The sequence below is a fragment of the Esox lucius genome, chromosome 6 (assembly GCF_011004845.1).
Source record: "Esox lucius isolate fEsoLuc1 chromosome 6, fEsoLuc1.pri, whole genome shotgun sequence".
Lineage (NCBI taxonomy): Eukaryota > Metazoa > Chordata > Actinopteri > Esociformes > Esocidae > Esox > Esox lucius.
Window position 1 is genome coordinate 6,571,334 of NC_047574.1, and position 22,762 is coordinate 6,594,095.

The window sequence follows — 22,762 nt, forward strand, 5'->3', positions numbered from 1 at the left end:
TACAGATGCTAATGAAAGAGACATACCCACATGCCCAGTTTGTTCAGTGCTATGCTCACCAGCTGAACCTGACCTTGCAGCAACTTTGTTCATCAACTTTGATGAGCATCCTGAAGGTGTTTTTTTGCAGATTTAACAGTTTTTTCTCTGGCGCTCCAAAACGTGTTGCGGCACTTGCTGAGGCAACACAGAGACGCATTCCAAGGCCACCCGCTGTACGATGGAACTTTAAAAGTAGAACTGTCAATGCAGTTTTGGAAAACCGCGCTGCGCTGTGCTGCTCCTGTGTATGGAGGACATACAGTGGGGAGAACAAGTATATGATACACTGCCGATTTTGCAGGTTTTTCTACTTACAAAGCATGTAGAGGTCTTTTATGATTTTAAAATAATTAATTTGCATTTTATTGCATGACATAAGTATTTGATCGCCTACCAATCAGTAAGAATTCCGGCTCTCACAGACCTGTTAGTTTTTCTTTAAGAAGCCCTCCTGTTCTCCACACATTACTTGTATTAACTGCACCTGTTTGAACTTGTTACCTGTATAAAAGACACCTGTCCACACACTTAATCAAACAGACTCCAACCTTTCCACAATGGCCAAGACCAGAGAGCTGTGTAAGGACATCAGGGATAAAATTGTAGATCTGCACAAGGCAGGGATGGGCTACAGAACAATTGGAAAGCAGCTTGGTGAGAAGGCATCAACTGTTGGCGCAATTATTAGAAGTTCAAGATGACGGTCAATCTCCCTCGGTCTGGCGCTCCATGCAAGATCTCACTTCGTGGGTCATTAATGATCATGAGGAAGGTGAGGGATCAGCCCAGAACTACACGGCAGGACCTGGTCAATGACCTGAAGAGAGCTGGGACCATAGTCTCAAAGGTAACCATTAGTAACACACTACGCCGTCATGGATTAAAATCCTGCAGCGCATGCAAGGTCCCCCTGCTCAAGCCAGCGCATGTCCAGGCCTGTCTGAAGTTTGCCAATGACCATCTGGATGATCCAGAGGAGGAAATTGGAGAAGGTTATGGGGTCTGATGAGACAGAAATTGAGCTTTTTGGTCTAAACTCCACTTGCCGTGTTTGGAGGAAGAAGAAGGATGAGTACAACCCCAAGAACACCATCCCAACCGTGAAGCATGGAGGTGGAAACATCATTCTTTGGGAATGCTTTTCTCCAAAGTGGACAGGACGACTGCACCATATTGAGGGGAGGATGGATGGGGCCATGTTTCGCAAGATTTTTTACAGACTTCTACATGCTTTCTAAGTGGGAAAACCTGCAAAATCGGCAGTGTATCAAATACTTCTCCCCACTGTATGCACACAACCAGGATGGGATGAGGCCACCATAAGTGAGGCATACGGCCTGTCAAAAAAACTCAGGGACCGAGCCTTTCTGCAGCTGCTGGATTTTTTTTTCTTCCTTATGCCAGAAGTTTATGTTTTATACAAAACTCTGCAAAACAGAGCAAGCGTGCATCTGGGATTAGCAGTGCGCTCACCCGTTTCAAGGAGAATGTCCAGAATATGCGGAAGCAAACTGATGAATGGGCTGCCAACATTTACGATGGAACAGACAAGCCAGGCCGACGAGTAACCAACACAGCGCACAGTGATGAAGGAGGCATGTTTCATCTCCCAGGTGGAGCAGAGGTTTTCACAATGTGACCACCTGATCGCTGCCAGGCTGGTTGACAGCTCACTCTTCCCACAATATGTCCTGTCATTCCCTACATCTGAGCTTGACTGTGAGGTGAAACTATGGCCTCTAGGAAACGAGGAAAAGTTGAAGTCTGAGCTGACCACTCTGTACCGCCACACTGAGCTTAACACTGGTAAGACGGCCCTGTCTCTGTTAAGATCCATCCATGAGAACAACCTAGAGGAGGCTTTTGCTGAGACTGTCACTCTGCTGAAAATTATCATAACAACACCTATGATGACATCCGAGTCAGAGAGGAACTTTTCTACCTTGAAAAGGATAAAAACCTTCACTCGCAATACCATGGGACAGCCGCGACTCAACGCATTGGCCATGTTGACCATCGAAAGCCAGCTGATTCAGCAGCTACATGACTTCATTCCCAAAGTAATTGAAAAGTTTGCCCAGAGGAAGAACCGCCGCGCTACCTTTCTCTTCAAGTGAGCCCTCAGCCTTGGTGAGTGAAAGCATATTTTATCATCCTGCCTTTGTGGTGCTGGTCCGTGCATTGGTCATATTTTAGCGCTGGATCGATTGATATAGATGGTGACGAGTGTCAGTTGTCCATGCTTATCTATTAAGGTTGTTGTCATAGAATGAATCTGAATCCCTAAAAAGTTGTCTTTCCGCTTCGTTGGGCCTTTAGGAGCGTTGAGCTCATTGCTGTTCGTGTATGGCCCTGTAGGCACATTGGTTCTAAGCTTGGTTGCATTCCTAATTTAGGTTTATGAATGTGACTGTGGTAATTTTACATGTGTGTGCGAGAGAAGGACAGCAATTACACAAGAAGGTCTCTCTCTCTCTCTCTCTCTCTCTCTCCAGTATGTGTACTACAACACCTGGTAGAAGCAAGCCGCTCGGTCGTTACAAGTGTTTAGTGGAGCCACGCTGTTTGTTGATGTGTTAAATAAACACATCAGTAGAAAGAGGGAGTTTTGTAGCTTTACTGGTATGTATCCTATATTCTGAAATAGTTTGTTCCCCACCAATAAAAAAAAAAAGCCACTGCAAACATTATCTAAACAGCCCAACAAGTCTTTATTGCACAACCTTGACAGAAGTCCTAACCTCTCCATTCTGTTTTATAAAGACTGCCCTGCTTCATTATTAGCATAGCATTGCCAAAATCAACACAAAAAACATGTATTAACCTGTTTCGATAAACATACATTACATGACTGAGTTACATCACCCAAGTTTTATTTATTTATTTTTCATATAAAATCCTGGTTGGAGGATTCCCTGTTTCGGCTGACCCAGTAATTCCAGGAATATTCCAACCAGGATTTCAGCAAAAAATATCTAAGTCAGATATGAACAGTTCCTGTTTCTGAATTTTAAACTGTCATAAACAGCAGGAGAAATAATGTTTAAACAGGCAATGCAAACGCCATGTCGGCATTTGCCAACATTTAATTAGACCACACGTAATTATCATATTGACATATGAAATCTGGTGCACTGGGCAATTGAACAGAGACACCTCGGAACAGTAATCGCTGACTGACATTTCCCTTTCACAGACACCTTCATCCAGGGCACCTTCCAGTCAGTATATTCATCTTAAGGTAGCTCACCACTTATTTAATCAGGTATCTAGCACCTGTGCCTGGAGGAAGTTTTTTTTTTCATGTTATAGCTTCAAGATTTACCTAGAATTGTGTTCTTATGTATTTGGTTAGTCCTGAGTGGGTGAATACCAGATGTCTGTTTTGCTGATTTCAGGCACATTCAAGTAAATGTGAAAGGTAATTAAAGGTAATTAAACGGTAGAGGCACTTTGAGGTCTTACAAAACAACATATTGGCATAATATCTCATGACTAATTTGTAACATGCAGCATATGAAACATTTCAAAATAGATGTTATAGAACACAATTGGATGGTGCGATACAGGACTTGAGCGCCACTTTTAAAACGGTTGTCTGAAATTACACAAATACCCGAGGAGTGCATTATTAATGAACTAGCTCAAATCTGATCTTGATCTAGCAAATACATTTCAAGTCTGTTTCTATTCTCCATTGTGTTATTCCATATTCAACATGGCGGCTACAACATGGCGGTCAATGCTAATGGGTCACTCCCTCTAGTCACATCTGAAATATTTAAGGTTGTGACGCTCAGGGAGCTCTTCCTTGTTCAGTTCACTGGCCTCTGAGCTTCAGGATGGTTTCCACAGCCTCGGCCAGATTGTTCACATAACCATCGGCTGTCACCGTGGGATGCTTCTCATCGATGGGCCTTCAGGAGAGAGAGAGAGAGAGAGAGAGAGAGAGGACAAACATGCACGTGAGAGACACATCAAACGCAGCCGTTTAGTGTCACCGCGCAGGGGAGACCGACACACAGCAGCACATCGGTTCTTTGGTGGGTGTCCCTTTGGTTGATGCCTGGCAATGTGGGTGGATTGATTTCCTGCCTGTTGGGCCCTGTCCGGGGCCTCCCCCGAGTAGGGCCACAGTGTCGTCGGACTCCCCCGTCTCAGTTCCAAGGTGTTACGCTGCTATATTATTGTGCTGGGGGATTTGAGGAATGCACTTTCTAACTTTTCTCAGTCTCCTCCAGTTTTAAATCTTAGGAGGAGATGAGGTCCTGGTCCACACCTGCGGAGTACCTGGTTTGGGGGGCCCGTTGCTGTCCCTGTCCTTGTCCACCTGGTCATACTTTTGACCTAGTCTAGAATCAAATAGACTCTGGATTTAGCCCGGAGAAATGTATTTATTATTCTAATTGGACTCATAATATCTCACCCGGCACAGCCAGAAGAGGACTGGTCACCCCTCTGAGCCTGGGTCCTCTCTAGGTTTCTTCCTAAAATTCGGCCTTCTTAGGGAGTTTTTCCTAGCCACTGAAATCCAACACTACTGTTGTTTGCTCCTTGGGGTTTAAGGCCGGGTGTCTCTGTAAAGCACTTTGTAACAACTGCTGATTTAAAAAGGGCTTTATAAATACATTTGATTGATTCTTTCAGAGTGGTACTGTGATCCCCTGGGTTCTGCCGTCCGGACACAGTACTTAAGGACAACGTGTCAAGAACACATCTGAGCCAGCGAAGTGCAGTCTGGGCTGGCACGTTGGCAGTAACGAGGGCCAAAGTCAAACACAGGAACAAACAATGGCGGTAAGTGGGCGTCGCCCGCTGATCCCACTAGAAAACCGGATGAACCACGACAACGGCTGAATGCAGAGGGAGATGAACAGACAAAAGACGCACTCGTTCGCTGGATCCCTGGAGCGTCTTCCCACTTCCTGCTGACCACCACCGTTTTAAAACAACGGAGCGTGAACAAACTTGTTTTTATTTTTTATTATTTTCATGTTAATATCTGAACCCCCTCAGAAGTGGGCTACCGTGTCTGTTCTCCGTCTCAATCACTACACATTCCTTAATGAGACAGCTCACCTCCAACGTACTCCCAGAAAATCCAGAAAAACAAGTGGCTTTGTTTAAATACAAATAACTTCCACCGAAGTTGTGAACTCAAACCAAAATCTATTTTCTCTGCAAGGTTTTTCCTAGAACTGTAGACTTGTTGACAGGCAACAGGCCAAGTGAGGTCCTGCCTTTAAATCATTCCTCCGGGCTGCATTGCTACCTTTGTTTAGCTTGTGTGTGTGTGTGTGTGTGTGTGTGTGTGTGTGTGTGTGTGTGTGTGTGTGTGTGTGTGTGTGTGCGCCTGTCTGCATGTGTTTGTTCGGCTGGTTCGCTGATTGATGCAGATATGGCTGTTTGCTATTTAATCAGCTGGCAGGGGAAATGTGATGCGTTTGGCAAGGGACCAAAATGCATGGCAGTGAGGAAGCCTTCCCTTCTGTTCCTTCCTAAAGCTGATCTAAAGACGGGTTACTCCCACAGCCATTCATCTGCAGGGCTGGCTGGGACTACCTCTCATTTATAGACTAAGGCCTATCTAAAGTCCCCGGCCCTCTCCGGGCCTGTCTGGTCCTCCGTCACGGCCCAGGAGTGAGAGGGGCCTCCCTCCCCAAGACAGAGGCTCTCCAGATGGGACGGCTTTGTCTCAGTTCAGGGCTTGGGGCCTGGCGTGCTGCTCTCTGGAACATCAATTCATCCTGCCCTCTATGCAAACACAGTATTTGAGTGCCACTGGTGTATGGAGAGAGAGAGAGAGAAAGAGTGAAAGAGGCAGAGCGAGGAGCAATGAGAGGCAGAAAGAAGGACAAAGAGAGGCTGGGAGAGGGTGGGAGTGAGAGAGGCAGAGAGAGAGAGGGGCAGAGAGAGGGAGCATCTAGGTAGGTGCTGTATTCAGTGTTGAATATTAAAGAGGCCTGTCTTTCAGCAGCAGGACTGCCCTCTAAGGGTTATTGGAACTGACCAATTAACAGCCAGGCAGGGCAGTGTATATGTGTGTGTGTGAGAGAGAGTGTCTGGCTCACAATCACCCATAAACTAACCAGTGGCTGGAATGACAGCACATGCACATACACACATTTACTTTGTTATCTAAATAGGGACACAAAGTTGATCGCGCTAAAAATAAATACTGATACTAACACTCTACCTAAACCCTACCTTAACCCTAACCTCAATGAAATAACATTTATGCCTATCCTAGACCTAATACATAATCCTAAACTTAACCGGTAATGCCTAACCCTAACCCAGACCATACGTTTAAGGCAGAAACTCACACAAACATTTTACTACTTGAGGGGAATGCAAATATCACTCCTATTCAAAATCTTGTTTTCCTGAACCCAGAAAGTTAACCAAAACAGCTAATATATCCTCAACTTACCTACTAACCCTAATTGTATATTTTTCCAGAACCCCTAAGCCAAAACTTATCTCTGAGTCTGACCTTGCCTTCTTCCTGCCAGTCCCTGTCTGTATGTTTATGTCCCTGTCTGTCTGTGTCCCTGTCTGTCTTTGTCCCTGTCTGTCTTTGTCCCTGTCTGTCTGTCTGTATGTTTGTGTCCCCGTCTGTCTGTGTCCCTGTCTGTCTGTCTGTGTCCCTGTCTGTCTGTCTGTGTCCCTGTCTGTATGTTTGTGTCCCTGTCTGTATGTTTGTGTCCCTGTCTGTCTGTCTGTCTGTGTCCCTGTCTGTCTGTCTGTGTCCCTGTCTGTCTGTCTGTGTCCCTGTCTGTATGTTTGTGTCTCTGTCTGTATGTTTGTGTCCCTGTCTGTATGTTTGTGTCTCTGTCTGTATGTCTGTGTCCCTGTATGTTTGTGTCCCTATAGCAGGTTTCTTTGCTGCACTCATGAATAATGTAGGCAGCCTGGTCAGTGTGAGTACGCAGTATTCAGGACAGAGGAGGTAATGTTACTGACTGACCGCTGAGATAATGGACAGGGACCACACTAGGTTCCGCCCCGACCAGACATTCAAACTTATTCCAAAAACGTTTGTATGTTTATTCTTATACAATAACCTGCACGCTCGGATGTTTCCTGTAGATTTATTTTATACTGGCAACCCGACTGCAGTTACAGTGTGACCTGGACCTCCAGTACCCAGGCTCCACAAGGACCTACCCTGTTGAGATACTGGACCACACCTAGGGCTAGAATAGGTGCTCCGGGTCAACACTACAGCGTCAAAACATGGCAACAGATAGGTCACAGACCCGTCTCTCTCTTCGAACTACACACACAGAAACCTTGAAGGAAAATCAAGAAAAAACTTGACCATGTACAAACTGTGAGCACGGCCTTGCTTTCCGGGGAGGCCAGCAAAATCAGACCAAGCTCTCAAGAGAAGACTCACACTGCCCACAAAATCAGGTGGAAACCGAGCTGCACTTTCTGACATCCTAATGACCACATTAGAGACATGTTTCCCTCAGGTCATACAGACCCACATTTGCAAGCCCCTATATCTGTTAGGTGAAATACTGCCGGGTGCCATCACAGCTGTGGTGATCACCTGGCAGAATTGTGATCTGTGTAAAAGTTTATAATTTTGCCACTGTTAACTCTGGAGGATGTCATGAAGGAGCGTCAGCAGGGTGGATGTCATGAAGGAGCGTCCGCAGGGTGGATGTCATGAAGGAGCGTCCGCAGGGTGGATGTCATGAAGGAGCATCCGCAGGGTGGATGTCATGAAGGAGCTTCAGCAGGGTGGATGTCATGAAGGAGCGTCTGCAGGGTGGATGTCATGAAGGAGCGTCCGCAGGGTGGATGTCATGACAGCCTTCATCTGGCTTATCGGGGCGCTCTGCACTCTCATTGACACTGCGTCAGAGCCCTTTAGGTTGGATGTCTTTAAGGTTGACGATGTGAAAGTGATGCTGGTTTGACTTGTGTCGTATAAATAATGGTTCAGTGAGAGGGGGGAGTTATGATGTAGCCCCGTACCTTGGTCCTTGGGGAAGAAGGACTCGCTCAGCAGGCTGTTTAAATCATCATCTCACTCTCACACACAAACACACGGCCACACTCACTCGCTCACGTTTTCTCTATATCACTCCTGCCTGCCTGCCTGCCTCTCTCTCACACACAAAACAGAAACAGACAATAAATGCCTCTCCAGAGTAACACAACGACCGCCACTCAGTTCATTCACTCACTCACCCGGAGGAACAGATTAGGTAACAACTCCTCAATGTCTGTGTGTGTGGGAGTAAGTGAATCTCTCTCTCTCTCTCGCTCGCTCTCTCTCTCTCTCTCGTGGGTTGGGAGGTATGCAGCAGCCTCAACTCCAGCATGTTAGAGTAGAGCTGAAGCCTTTGTTCTGTGCCACTTAATTCCTATCCCTGGCCTACCTCAAAAATGTACCCTGCTCCCCAGATAGTGCATTGCTTTGTCACTTTCTCCCACTCTCAGTACATGCAGTAGTCTGTATCACACACACACACACACACACACACACACAGGCCGTAATATTTTGAATAAAAACAGTAAGACTACAATAACTACTGTAAGACTACAACAACAACTGTAAGACTACAATAACAACTGTAAAACTTCAATAACTACAGGGAGACTAATAACTGTCAGGGGTATTCGACTCCTACCCTACCAGGTCTGGAGCCTGCTGGTTTTCCATTCGACCTCATCATTAAGTGCCCCCGCCTGGTGCCCCAGGTCTAAATGAATCCCTGATTAGAGGGTTGCGATGAAAAAATGGTGGCACTGGCTTCGAACTATTGTAAAACAAACCTACTGTAACTATAGTAGCACTACAACAACTACTGTAAAATGAACCTACTGTAACTATAGTAGGACTACAACAATTACTGTAAAACTAACCTAATGTAACTATAGTAGGACTACAACAATTACTGTAAAACTAACCTACTGTTACTATAGTAGGACTACAAGTGGTTGTAGGATTTCCTGCACATTAACCCTGACAACTGATCTTTTTCATGCTGGTGAAGGACAGAGGGGATTCCCTGGGCCTAACCGGAATAGAAACCACTAGCAAACTTGTTTCCATCTAAAAAGTGTTCTCTGTTCCCCGGCGTGTGATTATTGACTGTGTGTGTGTGTGAGAGTGTGTGTCTTACCGTTATCTGAATAACCACCCCCATGAATGGAAACAGTTGATCCCTGGCCTGTAACCGCTCTGGAAATGAGGTTGCTCTATCAGCACTAAATCTGGTTTAAATCTGAAACCAAAGCACCCTCCTTCCACCTTTAAAGACAATCTGATTCAGTAGAGCCCAGCATTAAACAGACCACGATAATAGAAACACCCTATTCAAGCCGCATATTCTGAACTGTTTGTAAATTTTTTCTTATCTGACGGTAGGCCTAGTCTTAGTGAATATATGAATAATTCCTCTCCACCACATTATTAGGCCAATGGGATCCCCTAACCCTACATTATCACCTAACCCTATGGGATCCCCTAACCCTACGTTATCCCCTAACCCTACATTATCACCTAACCCTATGGGATCCCCTAACCCTACGTTATCCCCTAACCCTACATTATCACCTAACCCTATGGGATCCCCTAACCCTACGTTATCCCCTAACCCTATGGGATCCCCTAACCCTACATTATCACCTAACCCTATGGGATCCCCTAACCCTACGTTATCCCCTAACCCTATGGGATCCCCTAACCCTACATTATCACCTAACCCTATGGGATCCCCTAACCCTACGTTATCCCCTAACCCTATGGGATCCCCTAACCCTACGTTATCCCCTAACCCTATGGGATCCCCTAACCCTACATTATCACCTAACCCTATGGGATCCCCTAACCCTACGTTATCCCCTAACCCTATGGGATCCCCTAACCCTACGTTAAAAATAAACGTATTTGCTTTGCCGTTATGGGGCATTGTGTTTACATTTATGGCAAAATAATTTAATCAACAGAGTGTCTGTTTACACCACACAGGCTCAACACACTGAGGGAGCAGCAAAGGCCAGAACTCCAAAACAGATCAGAACTATTTACTACTGTAGGCGTGTTCACACTCCACCTTAGCCTGGGGCTTAGAACATTGCAGTGTGAAAAGGCCTTGTGTTTTCAAAGGGACAACGATGTTGGAATAATCCAGGTTGGAGGTTCTGCAACCAGGCAGCCAGTCAGGCAGCCAGTCGGGCAACAGAGCTCAGCTAGCCTTATTGTCTCATTGTGGGAGTCAAGCCTCTCTCTGACAAAACACCAGTTAATAATTTATATCTCATTGATATATAATGTGTAGACAACAAGCAAAGAGCCCTGTCACCAGGGAGGGAGATGGAAACTTTATATCAGAGAGAGAGAGATATAGAGACAAATATACAGAGGGGAGAACTTTGATACACTGCCGATTTTGCAGGTTGTCCTACTTATAAAGCATGTAGAGGTCTGTAATTTTTATCATAGGTACACTTCAACTGTGAGAGACGGAATCTAAGACAAAAATCCAGAAAATCACATTGTATGATTTTTAAATAATTAATTTGCATTTTATTGCATGACATAAGTATTTGATCACCTACCAACCAGTAAGAATTCCGGCTCTCACAGACCTGTTAGTTTTTCTTTAAGAAGCCCTGTTCTCCAAGACCAGAGAGTTGTGGACATCAGGGATGAAATTGTAGACCTGCACAAGGCTGGGATGGGCTACAGGACAATAGGCAAGCAGCTTGGTGAGAAGGCAACAACTGTTGGTGCAATTATTAGAAAATGGAAGAAGTTCAAGATGACGGTCAATCTCCCTCGGTCTGGGGCTCCATGCAAGATCTTACCTCGTGGGGCATTAATGATCATGAAGAAGGTGAGGGATCAGAAACATCATTCTTTGGGGATGCTTTTCTGCAAAGGGGACAGGACGACTGCACCGTATTGAGGGGAGGATGGATGGGGCCATGTATCGTGAGATCTTGGACAACCTCCTTCCCTCAGTAAGAGCATTGAAGACGGGTCGTGGCTGGGTCTTCCAGCATGACAACGACCCGAAACACACAGCCAGGGCAAATAAGGAGTGGCTCCGTAAAAAGCATCTCAAGGTCCTGGAGTGGTCTAGCCAGTCTCCAGACCTGAACCCAATAGAAAATCTTTGTAGGGAGCGGAAAGTCCGTATTGCCCAGGGACAGCCCCGAAACCTGAAGGATCTGGAGAAGGTCTGTATGGAGGATTGGGCTAAAATCCCTGCTGCAGTGTGTGCAAACCTGGTCAAGAAATACAGGAAACGTTTGATCTCTGTAATTGCAAACAAAGGTTTCTGTACCAAATATTAAGTTCTGCTTTTCTGTTGTATCAAATACTTATGTCATGCAATAAAATGCAAATTAATTACTTAAAAATTTTAAAGATTTTCTGGATTTTTGTTATAGATTCCATCACTCACAGTTGAAGAGCACCTATGATAACAATTTGACTTCTACATGCTTTGTAAGTGGGAAAACCTGCAAAATCAGCAGTATATCAAATACTCCCCACTGTAGCTGATCGAGAACAACATAGACAGACATGAGAGAAGACAGATTATAGAGACAAATGGATAACTATGACAAATATGCATACAGATGACGGAGACACGTGAGAGAGAGACAGATGACGAGACATGATAGAGACATGATAGGGACACATGATAGGGATGTATTAAATGGGCCGTAAGAGGGACACGTCGTTAATAGTGTGTTCAGAGTAAAGGTCATTTATTTATTCATGTTTATGTTTATATGGTAATATTTATATTGGGTCGACGGAGCAGCCAGTTCTAATCTACGTTAAAGCCACCAGAAAATATACAGCAGCATCAGTAGCATGTGAATATGATTCCCCCAGGCTATGCAAGCCCTCAATCTGTGTGATATGTTCGTCTGTGTGAATGCCAAGGTATTAGATGTTAAGCACCCGTGGATCCTTGTTAAGGCGCGGGAAGAACACGGTAAACCGTTCCAAACGGCAGATCACAGCGGCCTTCCTCAAATTATTTACTTTGATTAAGTAGTGGCCGTGTGTGAGTGTGTGTGTGGTGGCTAACTGGCTCCATGCTGGTCTGTGTGTGTGTGTGCGTGCGTTACTATATATTTGAGAACCAGAAGTCCTCAAGTACAGCCACACATGGAAAACGTCTGTGAGGACATACAGCCTATTCTTTGTCTAGGTGTTGAGTTTTTGTGGTTAGGACTGGAGTTACTGTTAGTTTTAGGGTTAAAATTAGGGTAAGGGTTAGAATTTGAGTTTTGGGGTTAATGTTATGAGAAAAAGGGTTTAATGGGATTTCATTTTGGCCCCAAAAAGTCCATACCAATAAAACAAGCGTGCGTGCGTTTGCGCGCGTGTGTGCGTGCGTGCGTGCGTGCTTGTGCGTCAGACAGCTGGACTGCACGGCCAGCCAGAGTAAACAAGGACGGACACTAACAGAGGTCCAGTCCCCGGGGGGGATGCAGTAATTCTGGTCCGACTAACTAGAACAACCCCACCCACGCCGGTCCAGTCCCTGTGCTTGTAATGCCATGTAACTCCACGGCCGGTTCTGCTCAGACCCGTCGCAGGAAACGACCCATTCTAAGGTTCTGTGGAGATGGTGTTCACATGGCCGCGGTCGACAGCACAGCACGGTCCGGTACGCAGGCTGTTCCTGTTGTCCTGACCGACCCGTTCAGAGGCTTGGCGAGGCCGGTGAATCGGGCGGAACCAGGCGCTGCCAGCTCACCACGCAGCACTTGGCGCCGAACCGGTCCGGTAATATTCAGGCCCCAGGGAGAGTAGCCGGTGCTTTCGTCGCCTGCTAACAAGGATCCCCGCGGGGCCGAAAGTATGACAGCCACCGGGTTATCCTGCAGTCAAAGTGTACAGTTATTTAACCTGCTTTGTCCCGTCGAGATTCGAGTCGCTGACCCCTGACAGAGTAGCTGTACCCTGAACATGTAACAGAAGACTAATCTGTTCTAAGGGCTGAACGTTGCCCTGGGGACAGATAGCTGCTCCTCCCCTGCCTGCCTCTATCGGTACATCCTGAGTTTCAGGAAGGCTTATCTTTCAGCCCTCATCTCCTGGTGTTGTGTAAACCCCCATGGCCATTACAGAGGACAGAGTTTCAGGTGTCTCTGCTTCAACCCTAGGGGGGAGTGATCCTCCGCAGAATGCAGACTGAAGAATGAGGAGATCCGCTCGTTCGTCACAAATGGATCCCAGAATGGTGCTAAAGGCTAAACCTGCTATGTTGCCATGGCTTCCACTGTCCTTTGAAGCCTGTGACTTTTTCCAAAGAACTGGATTTGATTTGCGGTTATTCCTGCAAAGCAGCCTGGGTTACTGTTAAAGAACAAATTCCTACGGCAAGTGTCTTGTGAATGGCACTGTGTCTGCCTGGCAGTATGGTTCAAAGTCTGGTGGCGACAAACCTCAAATTCCATGGGCTCCAGCAGAAGGGGGTCAAAATAAAACCTTCCGCCGTCTGGGTTGAATGACTAGGATGTGGGACAGGGCTGCATTTTCGCTGCGGCGGCTACATGCCGTATGTCGGACACGCGCAAGCTCAACTATGGCTGTTCGCTGGAGAATGTGCCCTCCTCCGAATGCATAGGTTACGGCGAACATGTCCTGGTTTAGAGGGCAGTTTAACAAGAGTCAGAAGAGATCAGCGCTGGACGTGCTTCGGCACAGGTCTCGTTCTCCTACTCTCGCCAGCCCCCTGCTTGGATAATCTTGAACTGGACTGGTGGGGAGGGTACTATAAAAATAATAAATGATCCAAATTCCTTGTAATGCACTTTCCTTTCCTGACTAGCAAAGCCTTCGCACTACCACTTCACTGAGGAAGAATTAAGACAAATGCTAAACTGTATGTCGGCATGTTCTCCTGTAGACTGACAGCCAATGACCTCCCTCTAAATGTACAGTAAACAGCAGCATCAGCTATTAAATGAAGACAACTATCTTTTCAAGTCAGTTCGTCATGGTGTATTTCACTCCTTGACCTTATCGAAATACCTTTCTATTCTGTGGCTCAGAACGCTGTGTAAAGAACACCCCCATCCACATACACACACACACACACACACACACTAAACCGAAGGTGAAACACTGGCCCTGTAGGAACCACATGTCATGTCAACAGTGGTTACAGTGAAAGTGCCTGCATTGGCTTACAGGCTGGCCAGAGACAGACGGGCAGACAAAGAGACAGGCAGCCAAGTATGGCAGCCCAGCCTGTAAGCACCAGCCGCTGAGATAAAACTGCGTCTGGAAGGTCAGAGGGCAGAGAGCAGGACCGGCGCCTGTAGAATCATCCCACACTTCACATCAGTGCCCCCGGTGAATGGACTCAGGGGACACTGGTGCTGCTGGGGAAATTAATTCATTAACAACTGGACTTCATACCATGTGGCGGGCGGGCCTGTTCCGGGTCTGCTCTTCTGGAGTCGATCCGACTATGAAGATATAGGACTTGGCAGGATGCCGCTGGCACTGGGTTTGAGTCACGTGTAGTGCCACAATTGGGCAAGTACTATGGAACCACTCTTCATACCCCGCTGAGACACCGCCGCCGCACACACCCCGCTGAGACGCCGCGCCGCACACACCCCGCTGAGACGAGACGACGCGCACAGCCCGCTGAGACGAGACGACGCGCCGCACACAGCCCGCTGAGACGAGACGGCGTGCCGCACACAGCCCGCTGAGACGAGACGAGGCCGCCGCACACACCCCGCTGAGACGAGGCCGCCGCACACACCCCGCTGAGACGAGGCCGCCGCACACACCCCGCTGAGACGAGGCCGCCGCACACAGCCCGCTGAGACGAGGCCGCCGCACACAGCCCGCTGAGACGAGGCCGCCGCACACACCCCGCTGAGACGAGGCCGCCGCACACACCCCGCTGAGACGAGGCCGCTGCACACAGCCCACTGAGACGAGGCCGCCGCACACAATCTGATGAGGGGAATAAGATACAGACTTCCCCTTTTTCTAATGTCTTAGCTCACATTTAATGCTTTTTAACTGCAAACGCAAACCTCAAAGGCATGCACGCAAGCACACACACACACACACACAAAACAGGTTCCTGGACTAACATTTTTGTACGCCCTACGTACCTTAGCATTTGTCCGTTTGGTTTTCAGCATTTCTACACAATTTAAAGGCTGGAAAACCGTTCACTGGAGACTGATGGAACTACTCAGACCCAGACTGTTCCCAATTTCTATCTTCATCAACATCTTAAGTCCGATCTCTGAGCCTCAGAGGCTGAGGGATTCTAATGTACTTCACTTTGTGTGTGTGTGTGTGTGTGTGTGTGTGTGTGTGTGTGTGTACTCTGAGACCTGGTAGAAACCTGTTTTACATTAAAGAACAACGTTCTCAGAGCTTCCCCTTAGGAACTTACTCCATTTCTCATGTTTGATTGCTAGCATGACAATCAAATCTCCATCAGCTGGCTAGACTAAAATCCCCGGTCATTAGAGAGGCTGCTCCTCAAATGGGAGCCCATTCCCACAGGTCTCTGCTTTAAAAGTAGTGCCCCAGATAGTGGATAAGGAGCCCTTCGGGATGCACGGTCATTTGTGCCGACTGTGATGCCATGACTTTGCCCAACCTTATAGAATTATCCCTCTAGAATAACCCACCCGTGACAGAACATTGGCTAAGACATTGGGAATTCTTGGGGGGGGGGGCAAAGAAATCAGGAAATGTCTGTTCTAGTAGTGCTGATTCTACGGCCCCAGCCCTCCCCTGAGGTGGCTGTATAACGTAACATCACAATCAGTTAAAATGAAAGACCATGTTACACACACTCCGTGTCTAAGACGTTCCATGACAAATTCAGATCATGTTTAAGTTAGGGCGGTGTTTACACAAGGTATTAGTCACAGTAATATGCAGACTCCCGCTCATTGCGACACAATCAGCAGCCATGAGAAGTAAGCCATTGGTGTAACTCGTCTCACCTGCCCCGAGACACTGAGTTAAAATGGCTGTTTTCAGCAGACAGAATACAGACGGGTATTACCAACTGTTGGTTGTATTTCTGCTTAGGTACGTGTCTGTACTCTTCTCTGCATAATCCAAAGGTTTGTGTTGCACAAAAAGTGTGTACCTCATGGCACTCTGGAAACGTCTCTGGGAAACAAAGTTAGTCAAACTGTAATCGACGAGTGTGTGAGTGTGAGCAAGCTTGCATGTTCATGTTCACAGTGCAGCCACATGTGAGTGCATGTGAAATAGCAGAACTATTCAAGTAGAACTACCTAAAGGTGATGGTTTCACGTGCCGATGACAGGACCAAAGCCCAGAGCCCGAAGGAACTGAAGCCACAAGCTGGGAAAACACAGAACCCGGCTGTGTCGTGTCTAATCAGGACTTACTTCATCATTTTTTTAATCAATTCGATCAGTATTTTTCTTTTAACCTTCTACCACTACAAGGATGTACTGAGTTATCAAACATTCCAGGGAGCAAATTGTTCTCAGTTAACAAGCAAGCATTTATAATCATCAGGAGAAAGACAATGCCGTTTTCCATTCCTTATCTAGCATCTTGGTCAGGGCCTTTTTTCATAACGACTTCAGTTTCTTTCATCCCCCTCCATGTACATTCTGAGCAAAGTACAGGCATTTGAAATGGCACCATAATCCAGGGCCTGCTCTCCCAAAATAGGCCCTTTCTCTACCCCTCTGCCCTCCGTTCTCTCATCGCTGAGCCGAGGAAGTGAAAGAGTATCAAGGGGTATAGGGGGCAATTAGACCAGTCTTAAAAACACATTCTACTTTTTGAAACAGAAAACGGTATTAAGAACATTCGTTTCATCGATGAGGAACAAAAATCCCCAGAATGTCAGCGTAGTTCCGTCTTGGGATCCACATGGTTAGTGGAAATGATGACCTGGTGCTCCAGATGTACACATCCAGAGGGTTTTTGGGTCCCTGTTCATCTGTAATGCAGGCGGCCATGTTGAAAGTCGTGGTGGGAAACTACCCAGGAGGTCAGAATGAGCACTGAGACTCGTGATCCCAAATGACAAGCTATTCCCTACAAAGTGCGCTATTTTTGACCAGGGCCCACTGGTAACATGTAGTGCACTAAACAATAATTTGGGTCTCAGCCTTGAAGACTGATGACTGATGACTGCTCTTTGCTCTCCAGACAGGGTTCACTGGGCCTGCACTGCAACTACACGACAAGTCACACACACTCAGAGTATGCGTGTGTGCGGGAGTGTGAGAAAAACACCCAGTCACAGCTGTGTTTAAGATGCTCTACCGAGATAAACCAGCGCCAATAGTATCACTAGAACAGCTAATAAAATACAATATTACTGGTTCCACACGCATAGGCCTATATTACCTGATTCACCACTCACAGACCTAAATTACCTGATTCGCCATGCATAGACCTAGATTACCTGATTCACCACTCACAGACCTAGATTACCCAATTCACTACTCATAGACCTGGATTAACTAATAAACTGTCCTACTCATAGATCTAGATAACCTGATTCACTACTAATTTACATACAGACTGATGAATACATTCTTAGAGTTGTGGCAGAACTGCACTTAACAGTTTATAAAACATATATTAATTCAAATAAATGAAACTCTACAGGCCAGTTTCCAAACACAGATTAAGGCTGGCCCTGGGCCGAAATGCATTCTCAACAGGGATTTTCTTTTTTGTCTAAACATTGTGACTGCTAAAATGCCCCTAAAAGTGGTAGAATGGGTGGTCCGTCAGTTGTCCTGTAGTAAGTGTGGTTCTGGATGGCCCTCTAGTGGTCAATAATGGGAGTTCTGATATCAAGAGAAATCTGATAAAGACCAAAAACCACCTACCTGTATTTTCCGGTTCTCACCTGGACACCCTTCATTCCACATTCTTGGGCCCCACCCACATCGTTAACCAAATCATCACCAATCATCAGAGACTGTCAGAGACAGACACACAGAGACAGAGAAACCCCTCTGAATACATACAAATCATCTGTTTGCTCCGGCTGATAGTAAATGATGCCACAAACATCTACCTCATGTGATGGAATCCCCATGTCATCGAGAACTTTCTGAAAGAACATTGGGGCTGGCTTCCCGATGACCTCAGCCTCTACATCACAGGCGTACTGAGGAGCACAAAACGCAGGGGACACAGCAGTTGAGGACAAGTCTGCAGCAGATAGATTACCTCACTCTGAGGTTAGTGTATGTGTGTGTGTGTGTGTGTGTGTGTAGCACCCACCTCCAGTGCCTTCATGTAAACCCCAACATCCAGGTTTAAGCCATCATCCTCTTTGTAGTACTTCCTGTAAAACCAAACAAGGTTATCGTTAAGCTATAGGGTACTTCTCCTATAGGCCCACCCAGGGTTCTAGAAACTGTAGGTATATCTCCTATAGGCCCACCCAGGGTTCTAGAAACTGTAGGTATATCTCCTATAGGCCCACCCAGGGTTCTAGAAACTGTAGGTATATCTCCTATAGGCCCACCCAGGGTTCTAGAAACTGTAGGTATATCTCCTATAGGCCCACCCAGGGTTCTAGAAACTGTAGGTATATCTCCTATAGGCCCACCCAGGGTTCTAGAAACTGTAGGTATATCTCCTATAGGCCCACCCAGGGTTCTAGAAACTGTAGGTATATCTCCTATAGGCCCACCCAAGGTTCTAGAGCCTGTGGGTGTTTGTATATATAATACCCTAAAGAGCAAAGTATTAAAATAATAGACAAAACAACTGTATCTTGTCAAAATCAAATTTACAGCAAAGGCCAGACAAGCAATTAGGATGAACCGCTCTGGGACAGAACAACTGATTTTTGCCCTCGGCTGGGCTCCGGGATTTGATCTAGCATGTTTTGGATATTGGTTTAGATTTAGCAACTGCTAGGCTACAAGCCGACCTCCAATTAACCACAACAATATTTCTCAGTAACATATGCAAAATCTCCCTGGCTGGGGATAGTAACTAATACATAGAACCTGAGTATAATCTGTAGGTGATCAATAGATTACTGAACACGCTACTAACAGGAGATTAAACTGAGTTCCGGGCTAAAATAAGATTTGTTACAAAAGGAAGAGCACCGGAAATAAACGTAGAGACCAGCTAATCTGACCCTGTTGCCGTGCCAAACCGACTTCATGTTAGACAATCAAAAACAACATGGGAAATGGTCTTATGACGTTAGGAAATCAAACAATTACGATAAGGGTGAATTATACATTCTAAATGTGTATTTGAGGGCCACTGAGAAATCAACGGGCAGTCATTTCTAACTGTTTGCCATGCACCCCGCCGCGATGGTGTAGGGCAGTGTTTCTCAATCCTGGTCCAAAGGGGTGCAGGTATCTGTTTTTGCCCTAGCACTCACACACCTGATTCAAACGTTGCCCTACCAGTTACACACTTGATTGACACAATCAACCTATCATCAAGTGTTTAATTTGAATCAGGTGTGTGAGTGTCTGGGCAAAAACAAAAACGTGCACCCCTTTGGGTCCCCAGGACCAGGATTGGGAAACGTCGATGTCTTGGGTGGCTGAGGTTATGGACTACTTTTGCCCACTATAGGATTCTGTTACAACACCCACTGGACTGTAGATCAGGCAAGAGAAAATACAAATGGACCAAGGACTCAAAAGTAGTTAAGATGCACGTTTCACAAACATATAACAGAAATGCAGACTGTGTGTGTGTGTGTGTGTGTGTGCCTACCCTCTGCCCAATGAGAACAGAACTGGATCCTCCAGACCGATGAGGACCCTGAAGGCAGTGTTGAGGTTCTGATAGGAGAACTTCTCTGCTGCGTCTCCGATGACAACGCAGTTTGGATTTGTCTTCTCAACATGGTCAAACTCAGGAACGACATCTGCAATGAGCCCAGACCCACAGTATCCATGACCACCATGGAACCACTGGCTGACTTTACACACGCAGCTCAATTCTGATCTTGAAAAAACCTGATGAACAGTCAGACCTCAGACACACATCATGAGCAGAATAAATTTTTGTGCATTACATATCAGATTTACATGAGTTAACGTGAGACAAGCTAGGGGTTCCAAGACTGTTTTGCCCCATGGCTCTATTTTAAAATATACAAAATACATATAAAATAAATGTGCATCTTAATTTCTATATGTTTTTTTTCTCCTAAATGCACTTTTGACCAATTAGATCAGCTCTTTTCCCAAAAATATCTGAAATGGGCTATCTGCGTAAATGCAAATTTCTGAAAACCGTCTAAAACTCAAATTGAGGCATAAAAACTGTGAGCAGTGGGAAGAATTTACTGAAAACACCATTAACATAATTAGCAAAGTCAATTGATCAGTACCATCATGGACCAGCAGGTGGGGCCGTAGTCCCCTCTCCTTCAGGATAGCAACAGCAGCAGGCGCGGGCGAAAATACCTCAGACACAGAGATTTCAAAGCCCATCCTCTGCAGTTTGGCCACAAACTTCTCCCGGGTGGCCTGGGTCTCGTTGGTACAGAAACGAAGCTTCAGATCTGATGCCCTCAGCCTGTTACGGGAAAAATATGGGTTGTGCCACTGGTATCCCTTTCACCAGACTGACAGGCCTTTGCCTAACATTTATGCATTTTACCAGAACCTCAGATCCAGCGTGGCACTTACTGTAGTGACCGCAAACATTTTCATTCTTTTTTTGTAATTGCCTCCTGTGGGAATCGAATCAACTGTCGTTCCTAATCAAATTTCAGTAAATGCATTGATATACACAATTATATATTTTGTTCAGGCATTTTCATGTTCTGTTTGATGGGGATGTGTGGGAAAGGTGGAGGATTTTATAGTTTTTTTTGGCTGAGAGCTCAGTGGGCCAGGATTGAAACCCACGCTGCCACTGTACATGTGCACTGCATTTAGATCTCTGGACCACCCAGGACCGCTGGGAGTTTCAAGCTTGCTTGTCAGTGCTGCTTCCGGAATTGGCTTATACAGAGGCTCACACTCAGGAAATCTGCTTTGCTACCTGACAGCCATCCTCAAGCGCCATACATTAGGGGGAGGGCAACGGGGAAAAATATGAAATTGCATGCACTCACTACTGTAAGTTGCTCTGGATGAGAGTGTCTCGTAAATTACTTGGAAAGCGTAAAACGTTTGGAAGCACAAAGTGGGCACAAAGGGACGACGTAAGCCTCATTTCTCTCTCACACACACACACACACACACACACACACACACACACACACACACACACACACACACACACACACACACACACACACACACACACACACACACACACACACACACACACACACACATTTATGCTATGTATTAACAGCCTGGAAACAACCAGAGGTTTCACTTAATAGTGTCTTATTTTTCCTTATTTTTTTTTTTAATCAACAACGCCTTAATCTCCATGTACTGGGATTAAGTAAAGCCAGGTGTGTTTACTTTATATTAGGTCGGATACTATAACCTTAGTAGACTCCAAAACAGATGCAGTGACACCACACACTCTAGACTGCCCTGGGCCATACAGAACAACACACCAACCGAGAGCAATGAGCAGGTGTCCACAGTCTATACACAGCTGCGCTGCATGATTATGCATTTAATTGATTGTACAAATACAGGGTCATTCGGTGCTGTAACTCTGAAGCAATCTTGACACCATACATGTTCAATAATTGACAGTGGGGTTGAGCTACACAGCAGACCAATCCCTCGGCCCCCACAGTCTGAGAGAGTAATCCTTCCTCCAAGTGCCACTGGCCAGTTGCCATCGATCGACGTCTATCTACCCTCACCTTTTCACAGCTTCTACAGAGCCTGGAATTGGAGTGCCACCGTCTTCCCCAGCATCATATAAAACGCCGCACATGTCTAAAATCACACCTTTTAGACTTTTAACGGAGTCTTCCCAGCTAGTAGCAGCCATAGCAGAAGTGTAACACACAGAGAGAGCATGCGCATAGAAAATCTCACTGGGATATGTAGTCTTAAAGCGACACCAAAACGGTGGGGAGGCAGTCAACGTTGTTTTTTCAATAGAAAACATGGAATATATAAGTTTACTTGCAATTAAGTTGTGTGCTTTTCAAAGATCGTGGGAACTTATAGGGAAAATATGAAAACTAGGTTACATAACTGATTTATAAAGATGCGATAAAATGTAATCCAACATTTTGAGAGAAATTACAATTTTGTATTACCTACCACTTCATCATTGGAATTCATTATTGTGGTTTATTATTAATCCAAGTCATGTTGGACATATATGTTTTACCAGTTTACACAGTTATTTGAGATGTTTTTATGACAAACATTTGTCAGCTTGTCGGGTCTTAAGTTTCAGTAAATTGGCACAAATTTCTAAAAACGTGTTTTTCACTTTGTCGGGTATTGTGTGTAGGATGATGACGTAAAAATATTTAATCAATTATTAGTCAAGTTTATAACATAAAGAGTGGAGCATGTTAAGAGGTCCGAATACTTTGAATGTACTTTATATAGGAGTCGGCATGAGTTACACTCTGAATGATGGATGGTTATGGAACTCTTGTGCAATCCTTAGCAGTTACTGTCCACTTTAACATGACAGTTTGTGTTGCAGAATGCAGTTTTGTGAGCTGGTCAAACATAGGCAGTTTTATTTGGCTGGATGGCTGCTGTGAAAAAGACCAAATTACCGAATAAGGAATGGTATACA

The 22,762-nt window shown here is 45.7% G+C and overlaps 1 protein-coding gene across 2 annotated transcripts; it reads right to left on the reverse strand.

Moving 5' to 3' along the window:
* Positions 1-2,729: 2,729 nt before the first annotated feature.
* Positions 2,730-22,013, reverse strand: lhpp (phospholysine phosphohistidine inorganic pyrophosphate phosphatase). Of its 2 annotated transcripts, XM_010868840.3 has the most exons (7): positions 21,861-22,013; positions 20,412-20,599; positions 19,790-19,943; positions 18,317-18,380; positions 18,108-18,200; positions 17,917-18,008; positions 2,730-3,959 (listed from the first exon to the last, which is right to left on the reverse strand). In XM_010868840.3, exons 1-7 carry the CDS (start codon positions 21,989-21,991, stop codon positions 3,863-3,865), a joined length of 819 nt encoding a protein of 272 aa, XP_010867142.1. In that variant the 5' UTR covers positions 21,992-22,013; the 3' UTR covers positions 2,730-3,862. The 2 variants fall into 2 exon arrangements, with proteins under 2 accessions (XP_010867142.1, XP_019903113.1); XM_020047554.3 differs by lacking the exon at positions 17,917-18,008.
* Positions 22,014-22,762: the final 749 nt, after the last annotated feature.